Source organism: Cricetulus griseus, chromosome 2, assembly GCF_003668045.3.
Source record: "Cricetulus griseus strain 17A/GY chromosome 2, alternate assembly CriGri-PICRH-1.0, whole genome shotgun sequence".
Taxonomy (NCBI): domain Eukaryota; kingdom Metazoa; phylum Chordata; class Mammalia; order Rodentia; family Cricetidae; genus Cricetulus; species Cricetulus griseus.
Window position 1 is genome coordinate 368,175,206 of NC_048595.1, and position 12,494 is coordinate 368,187,699.

Here is a 12,494-nt window from a genome sequence, read left to right on the forward strand (position 1 = left end):
TTGTATTCAATGAAACAGTTTGTTCACTTGCTATCAGTACTGCACAGCCATACAAAATAGACAGGTGTGCTACTCTGACTTCTACAAAGAGCCTAGCCCAGAGAGTGTTGGTTCTGCTGCTCTGGATGTTTTGGTAGCTCTTCTGTCAGCTGCCAGGAGAGAGCAGGACCAGGCCTGAGAAGGAACATGGTCTTGTTGTGGCTTTGAGCAGGCCTATTCAGACCTGGTCTCTCATTTTAAAGATAAAAGACTGAGAAATCAAGTCCTGCAATATGCTTTATGTGTCCTTCTTCACATTGCTGGTGTGTGGTACCAGTGTTAATGTGAGAGACCATTGTAATTTTAGGAATTTCTAGAATGTAACTGTGAAGGCTTGTATACATATAGTGGGAATTGACAGGCTTTCAGGGTGCTCCTGTATTCCAAAAGAACAGGAATCAGGGATGGTCTTTTGCCCTTTCATGCTGGTAGAGTTGGCACTTGTGTGGGCCACTAAGTCATTTTTTTAAAGATTTATTTATTATGTATACAGTGTTCTGTCCACATGTATCCCTGTTCACCAGAAGAAGGCACCAGATCTCATTATAGATGACTGTGAGCCACCATGTGGTTGCTGGGAATTGAACTCAGGACCTCTGGAAGAGCAGTCAATGCTCTTAACCTTTGAGCCATCTCTCCAGCCCACCACTAAGTCATTTTAAATGCTATGTTTTCAGGCTGATTTATCAGAGATGTAGTAGATGTTACCTGCCAGAAGGGCTTCAGGTGTAGAAATTGAAGAAGTACTGTTCTGTGTAGTCCTCAACACAAAACTGTCATTGAGGGATGGAGATATGCTTGTGGCCTGGGACAGTGGGTACTCCAGGTTTGCAGTGCTTGGCTCTGTGTGTGTGTGTGTGTGTGTGTGTGTGTGTGTGTGTGTGTGTGTGTGTGTGTAAGAGGGAGTGCAGTGTGAACATTATAAGTGTGAAAGCATGCATGGGCATAGTTAGACTATTCCAGGGGAAGGGCTCTGCTAGTCTTAATGTTTGTCACACGGATACCATTTATGGTGACTCCTGGGGTCAGTGTCTTGTATTAACAGAGATAACACGGTTTTTCTGCCCTCAGTTCCTGCCTGTGTATTGCCCTTCTGAAGAGGAGAAGAGGAATCCTGCCTTGTATGCCAGCAATGTGAGGCGTGTCATGGCCAAGTAAGTGAGCAGCTGCCAACGGTGCTGGGGAAATGGGTTTATACAAGAGTGAACAAACAGGTCCTGCACATGCTAGCAGTGAAGTGTGCTTGACCTTGGGTTTATGTCTCCCACTTTTATCTGATGATGTTTTGACTTGTTTAACCAGTCATCAGTGATCCTGGGTGTTTTCTGGGGCATGCACTGGCCTGGGCAGGTGTCAGCCTCAGGTCACAGTCGCCTCAGCCTGTGGACCATTTGCTGACACTCTCACTCCCCCTGCTGGAGGAATCATAGTGTCTGTATGCTTAATTCCCTAGGGTGAGCTGCACTGCTGCCTGACTCTTGTGCACAGTTGAGAATTACAGCACTGTTTTCACTTTCTGGTTCCTGTTAGTCCAGACAACAATCGTGTTACCCATGTGCCCTCCCTCTCTGACTCTCTGACTCTCTTCCATTACCTTCTGAGCCCCGTCTCCCATACATATACCAAAAAACGAGGCCCCAGGTACTCCTCATACATACCAGACAATGATTGCCCTTGCCACCATTGCAGCCTGAAGTGGCCAGCCTTGTTGCTTCCCCTGAAGGGCCTGTGTACTGTGGAGATGAACTCTAGTCTTTGCCAATGGCAGTTCCAGGAACCTCTGAGGTTCCACCACCTGTAGTGAGGGGCAGCCCTAACCCCAGTTCTTGACACAGACTTGGAGAGAGTGTTCTGAGAGCAGCTCTAATGAGACCCCAGTGGTTCTGTGCCTACTTCCGCCTCACCTGTCTGGATGGGCATATGCCCAGGGTAGGGCTGGGTTGCTACCCTGCAGTGCCATGCACCTCCACCACAGACAACTCTGAGCACATGCTAACTAAGGGAATGCTCAAGCCAGACCAGTGTCCCTGCATTCCAATATTCCGTTGTGATTTGATCTGCTGTGGGGATGGAAGGAGAAGGCTGGATCTCTTAGAACTCAGCAAGTAATCACCACCATAAATCATTGCCAGATTATACACCTGCAGATTTAGAGGGATTTTTAAGGAGTTAGTGTGTTACGATAAATATTTCCGCCAAAGCTGCCCAAACCCTACCGCCACGTGGGTGGTCTCCGCCAGCCGCCTGAGTTCTGCCCGCCGTGTGGATGGACAAAATAATACACAAACTTTATATTTGGTACAAATGCTGCTTGGCCAATGACTAGGATTCTCATCTGTTAGCTCAGTCTTAATTATCATAAATCTATATATTTTATAAGACTTATCTTATCGGACGCCTTCCCTTGGCATCCCTCCTTGCCAGTGCATCACATTGTGCAGCTGGAGGAAGAGTGGAGGGGAAAAAGTACTTCCTACTTCTCCTTCCTTAAATATGAGTCTCCTTGCTATGTCACTTCCTGCCTGGATCACCACTTCTCTACTACATTTCCCAGAATCCTCTTTGACTCCTAGTCCTGCTGCCTCATTGGCCAAACTTTATTATCCAGTAAGACAAACACATACACAGAAGCACTTCCCCCATCATTAGTGCAGAACACACAATAGTCCCTTAAAGTCACATTTCATCCACCTGGATCTTGAGTGTTTTGTGTCCTGTCCCATGCACATCCAGCCCCCTGTTTCAGCCTCTTCTGCGAAACTGTCTGCAGCCTGCATCCTGACCCCAGGTGACCGTGTACTTCATGGCTGCTTGCTTATGCAGCATCGCTGGGGCAGCAGCAGACTTTTACTATCAGAAGCCCATTTTCTGTTTTTGTTTCTCCTTCTCCTCCTCTCCTCCTCCTCCTCTACCTGCTTTGAAAGAGAGAGAGAGAACATGAAGTTCAGAGTGTTAGGGAGGACCTGGAAGGGGTTGGGGGAAGGGAAAACACAATCGAAATATATTGTATGAAAATGTTTTCGGTAAGATAGTATTTTTGAGACTATAATATACTCACATCATTTCTCCCTTCCCTTTCCTCCCTGCAAACCCTCCCATGTGCCTCCCACCCTACTCTCTCTCAAACTTGCGGCCTCTTTTAATTGGTGTGTGTTTGCATGTGCGTGTGCATGTGTGTGTGTTGCTAAGTACAAAAATACAACCTGCTTCGTCTTTATAATGTTACTGGTATGTATGTTTTCAGGGCACGCTGATTGGCACCGGATAACCAGTCAGGGTGCTTTTCCCTGGGAAAACTATTTCTCCCATTCTTTAGTTGCCAGTATTTCCTTGTGTGAGGTTGAAGCCTCCCGAGCTTAGCCCCATCCGTGTTGACATAGCCATTGGTGTCACCCTTCTTCAGGTCATATTTAGGCAGCTATATTGATGAGGTTTCATGGGTGTGGCTTCTCCAATATTTCTAAGAGACACAATCTTAGAGCAAGCTCCCTTCGCCTGGCTTTTGCGATCTTCCTGCCCTCCTTGTCCACAGTGATTCCTGAGCCTTAGGTGCAGGACTTGTGTTGTAGATGGACCAGTTGGCACTGGGCTCCACAATTCTGCATTTTAATTGGTTGTGGTAGTTTTCTATAGTAGCCTGAATTGCAAAGAGAAGTTTCTTTGATGAGGGTTGAGAACTACATTTACTTATCTGTGGTTATAAGGACAAATATTGAAAATATAATTAGGGATTGTGTTGGTTTAGTAAAGTGGCAGTTACAAGTTGTCTTCCCGGATCCATGACTGCAGTAGCCCCGGGTAGTCGGCTAGGTTTCCAGTACCAACCATGGTTTTGCTCTTGTTGAACAGGTCTTAGGTACAATTAGAAAGCTTTTGGTTACCACCAGTGTATGTATGCCATTAACACCCATAGAGTGCCGGGCTAGTCGGTGTTGTGGTTCATAAGCCTCATTGCTGAGTAGGACTGATAGTTACGTCCCTCATTTTGCAAGATACTTCCTGGTACCAAGGAAGCTTGTTTTCAAGAAGGATAATTAAGGTCAGATTCTGCACCCGAGCATCTGGGCCCCATGTGCCAAGTGCCTGGTGTCTTCAGCAATAAGGACTTACTCTCTACCATTGGGTACAACCAAGGGCAATAGCAGTAGCCTATGGTATTTTGGAAATCTCTTGGACAACTCTGACCAATAATCCAAAAGAGTGGAAAGCCCACTTTTCTTAAGGACATTCCCAGGGAAGTTTTAATAATGCACTTAATGAGTTTTTCTCCATAAATGTGTTTAATACAGGAAAGGTGTTTTTTGTTTTGTTTTGTTTCGTTTCGTTTCTTTTATTTTTTTTTCCCCATGAAATCTGACTTAGCCTTTGTAGACAGTTCAATTCTTAGGACAGGACCTAGGCCTCTTGAGGGCCTGTGGGATGATTCCGTATGGCTCCTCTGGACCCGTTAGTTCTAAGGGCCTGTGCTACACTGATTGAATGCAGCGCATGCACACGTTGCAGTTGTGCAGACCACAGACATGCATGGTATTAGTGGGGTGGGTAGCAGGAACAAGAAGCTGCAGTCCGGACAGCCCATGTGCCGAGAAAGGGAGGTTTGAGACAGCCGTCAAGCACACGTGTTCAATGCAAATTGTGGAGTGTAAGGTTCCTGTGGGACTGGGCATTCTGCATAGCCACTCCTGGAACTCAACACTCAGCACTGCCACCCAGGGCTTCAGTCAAGGCTTTTGCTGGCCACAACCTATTTCCTCTTTTCCAGGGCTTATGTAAAAGTCTCATTCTGGCTGGCTCTGAGGAATGTTCCAGCTGCAGGGGTGTCAGTTCCTGTTGGGGGCTTTTTTTTTCACCCATTCCCTCCAAGTTCCCATGGGCATGGGACGGACCTGCTTCCTAGAGAGAAAAGTGCCTTTTCCTGCTTGTCTATATCTAGCTCAGTGACATGGTAGCAGAGCTGTCCCCACACCCTTAGACCCAGAGGAGTAGGCCTTCCCTTCTAGCTCACCCCAGGTTCCCTGAGACGTCACGGGAAAACATGTCATGTAACCACAGCCCACAGTGTCTGTTGGATGCCAGACCTTGCCAATGGTGTGCACCTAGAGAGAGGTCTGATGGGCTCACAGCACATGATGAACCTTGGGACCGGAGTTGAGAGGGTTTTCCTGCTAACCTGAGTGCTTGGTATGCATGCTTCTACAATGGTTTTGCAAGTGTCCCATTGGTTGTCTGAGCATTGCCAGCCTGTGTGCTCACTGCATGTGTGATGCAGCAGAACTCCCTTGTTTTCAGATATCCCGGGCAGGGCATGTTCTTGGCAAGTGATAGACACTGTTATTATGGCTTCCGTCTGTGTTCATAGGAATATCCTTTCTTAATATGTAAGTTAAAAATAATGGTTTTTTTTTGTTGTTTTTTGGTTTTTAGAGACAGGGTTCCTCTGTGTAGCTTTGGAGCCTATCCTGGCACTCGCTCTGGAGACCAGGCTGGCCTCGAACTCACAGAGATCCGCCCACCTCTGCCTCCCAAGTGCTGGGATTAAAGGCGTGCGCCACCAACGCCCGGCAAAAATAATGTTTTATGTGGCTAAAATAGTAGCACACTGAGACATCATCAAAGTCCTAGCCTACACATGGGTAAAACAGCTCCTGTCAGGATCCCAGGAGCAGAGATATACCCATCATAGCCTCGGATGGGCAGAGGTATGAGATGATGCTCAGTAGCTTCCCCCGAGGGGAGGCTCATGTTAACCTGATACCTGAAAACTGGGTGTCCCAAACCTTCCAGTGCCTCTGAATTCTGGTGACCTCTGGGCTTTCCTCTTGGCATGCACCAGTCTGTTAGAGTTATTGCTTCCCTGAAAGCCGTCAGGAACTATCCACCCTGGTTGCCCTTTGACACCCATTCCCTTGCAGCTGTTGTGGTTACTGCTCCTGCTAGGTGAGGACCAGTGGCATGGGCAGGCTGGATGAAAGGATCCCTCTCTTGTAGGGCTCTGGGCGTCTCGGTAACAGACTACACATTTGAGGATTGCCAGCTGGCTTTGGCAGAAGGACAACTCCGCTTGCCTGCTGACACCTGCCTCCTGGAGTTTGCCAGGCTCGTGAGGGGCCTCGGGTGAGTTTCCTGAGGCTCTCAAGCATTCATTAGGACCCAGTGATGCTGAGGTTGCAAGGAACCTGTAACAGAATTCTTCCTCTGCTTAGGTTGGGTTTCAGATGTCATCTGAAGTCCACATAGAAGGACCTTAAGAATCTTGCTGGATACCAGCTGTGTGTATGCGTGCTGTCCCTATCCACCATACTGGGAACACACCCAAGGGGCAGACAGTTAGACACAGAGACAAAACCTGGCACCTTGTAAAATGAGGATGTGCCAGGCTCAGAAACTAGCTTGCTGCTTGTCAAAAAATTTTATTTTAATGAGTCTCCAAGCTTCACAGTTAAGTTTCCTGTTTTGGTTTCTGTGCTATGATTTTATCAATAAATCTTTCCTTTTTCTTTTTTTTTCCTAGACTGAAACCAGAAAATCTTGAGAAAGATCTAGACAAATATTCAGAGAGTGCAAGGATGAAGAGAGGAGAGAAGATTGGGCTCCCAGAGTTCGCAGCCTACTTGGAGGTTCCTGTCTCGGATGCGCTGGAGGACATGTTCTTGCTGTTTGACGAGGTGGGTCCACCGGGGAACTTGGGGCAAAACCTCTGACTTGTCACTGTGTTCTCAGTAGAGCGAGTTCCTGAAGATACTGGCTGGCCTGTTCTGTAAGTGCAGGCAAGCCTTGGTTTGCTTTCTGGCAAAGCTTCACGTTCTAGCAAGTGTGCCTGGGAGTCATCTTCTAAAGCACACTTTCCACACATGTACATATTGCCAAGTCAGACTGGGATGAACCAGTTAGCCAGAAGGTCCCGTGTGACATCCAGGGAACCAAGCCGTCACCTGAATGTGTTTCTCTTTTGCAGAGTGGTGACGGTGAGATAGACCTCCGTGAATATGTGGTCGCCTTGTCCGTGGTGTGCAGGCCATCCCAGACCCTGGCCACCATCCAGCTGGCATTCAAGGCAAGCATATCCCTTGAGTGTGATTTGTGCATCTGTTAGTTATTCTTCTTATTATTGTGACAGATTCCTGGCAAGAAGCGTGTTCTGGGAGGAAAGGTTCATCTGGGGCCATGGTTTGAGGAGATGCAGTCATAGTGGGGAAGTCATGAAGGAGGCGTGGCTGTGAAGCGGTTGGTTGTGTTCATTTGGAGTTAGAAAGCAGGTGATGGATGTTGATGCTCAGCTGAATTCTTGCTTTCCCCCTTTTATCCCGTCTGAGACCCTAGCCTCTGGGATGCCACGGTATCATCCAAGGTGTATCTCCCCATCCCATTTAACACTGTTACAGGCGTGCCCAGAAATGTCTCCTAGCCAGCATCTCCATACTTGAAAACCTCTCCCTTTAAAGTTCCAAAGGCCTAAACTCCTGTTACCTGTTTTCTGTATTCACTGCTTTTGCCATCACTGTAATGAAATACCTAACAAGAAGCCACTTGAGGGACTGGAGAGGTGGCTCAGTGGTTAAGAGCACTCGGGTCCCGAGTTCAGTTCCCAACACCCACGTCAGGTGGCTCACAACCACACCATGATTCCTTCTTCTGGCCTCTGTGGGTACCTGCATGTTTATGGTGCATATGCGTACATTCAGGTACACACATATAAATAATAAAATAAATCTTAGGCCACTTAAGGGAGGAAGGATTTGTTTTGGTTTATCATTTGGGGGAACCGCTGTCCAGAATGGCAACAGGAATGTGAGACAGCTGGCTGCATTGCAGTCACAGCCAGAAAACCAAGCCAAAGGAGTGCTGGAGCTCAGCTCACCACAGCCGGTCCGATGGTGCCACCCACATTCAGAGTGGTTCTTTCCCTCTTAGTCATGATTCACTGAGGGTACCCTCATAGATCTGCTTAGAGGTATCAGGGACCCCTCATCTCTTACATCCTCCAAAAGCTCTTTTCTTACTATCTGGTGTGCCACACCAGAGCAGTCCCCAATTGGGAACTGTCCCCAATTGCCAAGGTGGCTTATGTGGGGCACACTCCAGGAGCGTTAACTCTATGGTGTGAACACTCGCTTGCTGTTTGGAAAAGCCTGACTCTCCTGTTCCTGTACTATGTCCTGTTCTGATGGCTCAGCCCCACCTGGACTCCAGTGTCATCAAGTATAATTTGTCATAGGTGATGGTGGCAAGTGGCACTCAGTCCAAGCCTCTCATGGATGCTTGGCAGATCAAGTGTGGCAGGCAAACCGAGCATCCTGACGGACATGCTGGGGCCACCTCGCCACTGTGATAGGATAGTGGGCATCTGTTCACTGTTCCCCCAGAGAGCTGTGTCCCATTGCACTCACTCGTTGGGCCAGCGGCTACCTCTCAGACTTCCCCAATACCCACCTGCACCCATCCTCATCTGCTGTCCCCAAGACATAATGGCCCGGGGAACATTTGACGGTATTGACAGTGACAAGGTGTCAGTGTGGAGTGTTTTGTAACAAGGCTTAGTGACACTCTGGGAAAGCAGAAGAGCATGGGCAGACCAATCAAAGATTCCAGCGAGTCTAGCTTTGCAAAGTAAATGAGTTTATGGGGTTCCTTGTGCAACACTGTAGCGCCAGTTAGGGCCAAATAGCAAAGTGTAAAACAGCTTTGTGACCATGAGTAAGACCCAAGAGCATGTATACACCTGGAGGTGAAATCAAATACATGTTCCTGCCCTTTTGGGATCCCTTTGTTTTCCATGTTAGTGCCACTCCTGTAGAAAAACTTTCACATAGGGTTTTTTTTGGGAAACCTAGTAGTCCATTTTCCCAGACAGTGTACTTTCCTGATTAGAAATGTGTGTAGACTTTCAGTCCTTGTGTTCTTCAAAACCGCAGCCTCACAACCTCAGTACATTGTCCCCTTGATCACCCAAAGATGTTAGTTTATCCTTTGGCCACTAGGTGGCATAGGAGGCACACTCTTCTGCTTGCCTGGTTCTCGCTGCAAGAGCCCTGCAGCCCCAGCTTTTACCCTGGCACACTGAGCCCTTCTGCTACTCCCTGCTGGAGCTGAGTCTCTGCTCCATCTCCCCCTACTCGTTGCTTTGCTCCCACAGTTATTACAGCATCCAAGTCTCAACCAAGATGTGTTTGTGCAGTGTCCGTGAGGGACCTGTAGAGGCCAGTAGAGACAGAAGCATGACTGTCAGGTACCTACCCATGTACTTGTGGGCACCACCCACTTAAGGGTGTCAGCTGTTTTGACAAGGTGGGATCAGAACCAGTGGGGAGAATGTACCAGGCCTGGCCAACACCAGAATGAGGGTCACCAGGGTAACTCTCCACTGTCCCTGGCAGATGTATGGATCGCCTGAGGATGGCAGCATAGATGAGATCAGCCTGTCCTGCATCCTCAAGACTGCACTGGGTGTGTCAGAATTAACAGTGACTGACCTATTCCAGGCTATTGACCAAGAGGAGAAGGGAAGAATCACATTTGGTAAGTGGAGCAGTCACCCTCAAGCAGGGGTAGGAATGTAGTGAGCACTCCCAGCCCAGGTATGCAAGGAACTATAGCATCAGAAGGCCTGGGGTTATGAACGGAGCCCCTTCACATCAAGCTACCTCCTTCACTCTCATAGCACCGGGTCTCTTAAAGAAGGTTCTTCTGAAACCCAGAAATATACGATGGTCCTGGGTCCAGTTTCTCCCCGTGATTTAGAAGCAAGCTTAAAGCCCACACCAGCAAAAGCTGCAGGGGCTTCTGACCTGGGCACCCTTGGTGGGGGGGGGCACCCACCCCAGCCCTGTTGGAGCTGCTCTCCTGGAGGCTTCAGCTGTGATACTAGCACCCACAGCCTTTATCTCGAGCTCCTCTGCCATGCCCCTGCCCTTAGTCCCTGGCCTGAGGAATTCCCAGTCTTTGCACCGTTGTAGGGGTGATGGAGTGTCTTACAAAATTCACCTTTCTTGGGGAGGGTTTCTCTCTCTCTGTGCCCCAATAGTCAACTTCCTTGTCTTTGCAGATGACTTTTGTAGGTTTGCAGAAATGTACCCTGACTTCGCAGAGGACTATTTGTACCCTGACCAAACACATTTCGACAACTGTGCACAGACACCCCCGGCACCAACTCCCAATGGCTTCTGCATTGACTTCAGCCCTGAAAACTCAGACTTTGGGAGAAAGAATTTTTGTAAGAAAGTGGACTAAAGAATGGAAGATTCTGGAGGGCTGAGGCCCCTCCCACATCACCACCTGCCTCCAGCGGTCTGGAGCCCATTTGTGTACCGTGTCATCTGCATTTCCCTGTCTTCTCATGCGTCTCTGTATGTCAGCAGACCCGAGGTCCAAAAGGCTTGTGATGTGTTTGTTTCCTGTCTCAGGGCCCAGCTGGGCATTTGCAGTTAAGCTGTGTGCATATCCCACCCGCCGATTGCAGGCAGGCAGGCAGGCAGGCGGGTGGTGCTCGGGCCTCCCTGTGGGGCAGGACTCCACAGGCTGAGTGGGCACAGGTATGGATGGCTGTGTGCTCACCTAGAATCTGCTGGCCTTGAGTTTGTGTCCGTCTTTTACCTCGTCGTCTGTATGGTGTACACAGTGTGGGGACCTCTGCACACATGGCTATACACACCTATCCTGGAGCAGTCAGTCACCTTGTCCTGATTCGGTGCCTCCGTCTTCGGCTCTCAACGTGATGGGGCATCATCCGATTATAAGTGTTTCTTGTGTCCATGCAGGACCTCGTGACTATTTTATAAACCTCACTTGGGTACTTTGGAAAACATTCAACATTTTTTTAAAGAAAAAAAAAAAGAAAGTTGGTTTTCTACTTCATTTTCCGTGTTCACATACAGATATTTATTTCCTCCAGGCTTGTTTTTGATAGACTTAGAGGCTGTCTCCGGTGGCCACAGTTTAAAGCTCTCTCTGCCCTCCTCCTCGTTTAGGTCCGTGGGACATTTATCCACAAAGACTGTCCCCAGGATCCTTTTTTGCTTTGCTTAAGCCTTTCTGAATCCCCATCTTTTTTTTTTTAATAAGCATTGCCAGTTTGGTGTTTCAGTTTCAATATAACAAAATCTACTTCATGTAACTGGTGAAAGCGTTGAACGTGAGTAAAGAATCAGGCAGAGGGAAGGAACTGGAAGGCATCCCCTTGTCTTCATGATGTCATTCTAGCTCTCGGAGCAGACATACTGAGATGGGCCAGGAGGTCCTGTCCAAAGCCCACCACCAACTCCTCTGCAGCAGTTACCATGGTGACAGGAAAAGCCACCACCCTCTGAGCACAGGTGGTCTTCTTCTGTTGGGGGTGACAGCTGCAGGAGACACACCGCACAGTTTGCTGTGCTTGCCCCCTCCCTATGAAGTCAGGAAGGAACAGGGTCCAGGCTGTCACCTTTGGCATTGCCTGGTTTCATGTTTTTTTGATGACAGACTCATTCTTAAAGCACAACAGTGACCGTAGGTTTAGTTTGTTTCAAAAGCAATGGTTGCTTTGGAATTTTGTTTTTTATTCCTAAATTAGATTTTACATTCGGGGCATTACTGTAGAAAATGACCACCACCAGGCTAGTTGAGTGCAGAAACAGGTGTTTACTAACTTTCTCAGAGAAAGTGTTAGTGTGTGCTTCCCCAAGAGAAATAAACAGAACCCCTCAACCTCAGCCACACAGCGCCACACTGCCGCAGGATGGGCAGGGAGCTTGATTTCTGGGCTCTTAGCTTGTTAGGTTTGAATGAAATGTGAACACAGCCTTCGTAGCCAACGGGTTGGTTTTTATAATTATAGAGTACAAATTTTCAGAAGAGAAAAGCCACTAAAAGGCCAGTGAAGGAGACTAATGAACTAAGATGTCCCGAGGCTGGGGCTCGTGCCCCCACCGTCTGCAAGTGAAGGATTCCTGTGGAATGCCACTGGGCATGTTTGAGGAGATCCCGAGCAGACCTGGGACGGATGTTCATTCTCCCGATTACTCTTGCTAGTGACCTCAGTCCGCGTGTCAGAACTGTGAATGTACATAGCAGGCAGGGGCAGTGCCCGCCTTGCCTGCAGGCTCCTTTGGGGTGCGGTCTTCAGGTTTTCAGTGGAATAAACACAACGCAATGTAAAGTTGTACAGGCTCGAGTGTGTTTTGTTAAATGCCTCTCAGTGGAAAGACACCAGGCATTTCTTAGCCTGGTGGGAAAGCCCATCAGCTATGTGTGGAGCCGGGAGCCCCGCTGTCACACACACATGACACAAGTATGTCTCTTTGCATCTAGTAGGCCGATTCTGTAGTTTTTTTCTGTGTGATTCTAAGCACATTTGATAGCAGTATTAAAAGATGGAGAAATACAGCCCTAGAGAAGCATAGTATCTAGAAGGTAGTGAGGAGGACCCTAAAGGGATGCATGATCTCCCTGGGAAGAGGAAGCAGACCGGATGTCCTGCTGAG

General features: G+C 48.3%; 1 protein-coding gene across 1 annotated transcript in view; it reads left to right on the top strand.

The window, feature by feature from the left end:
* Positions 1-12,173, top strand: part of LOC103161085 (lysophosphatidylcholine acyltransferase 1) — a 50,595-nt gene extending 38,422 nt beyond the window's left edge. Inside the window, exons 9-14 of the mRNA XM_027400131.2 lie at positions 1,111-1,193; positions 6,028-6,153; positions 6,551-6,704; positions 6,995-7,093; positions 9,414-9,555; positions 10,082-12,173. Of these exons, the coding sequence (XP_027255932.1) occupies positions 1,111-1,193; positions 6,028-6,153; positions 6,551-6,704; positions 6,995-7,093; positions 9,414-9,555; positions 10,082-10,266 (789 nt within the window). The 3' untranslated portion in view covers positions 10,267-12,173. The remainder of the gene's footprint in view (positions 1-1,110; positions 1,194-6,027; positions 6,154-6,550; positions 6,705-6,994; positions 7,094-9,413; positions 9,556-10,081) is intronic.
* Positions 12,174-12,494: the final 321 nt, after the last annotated feature.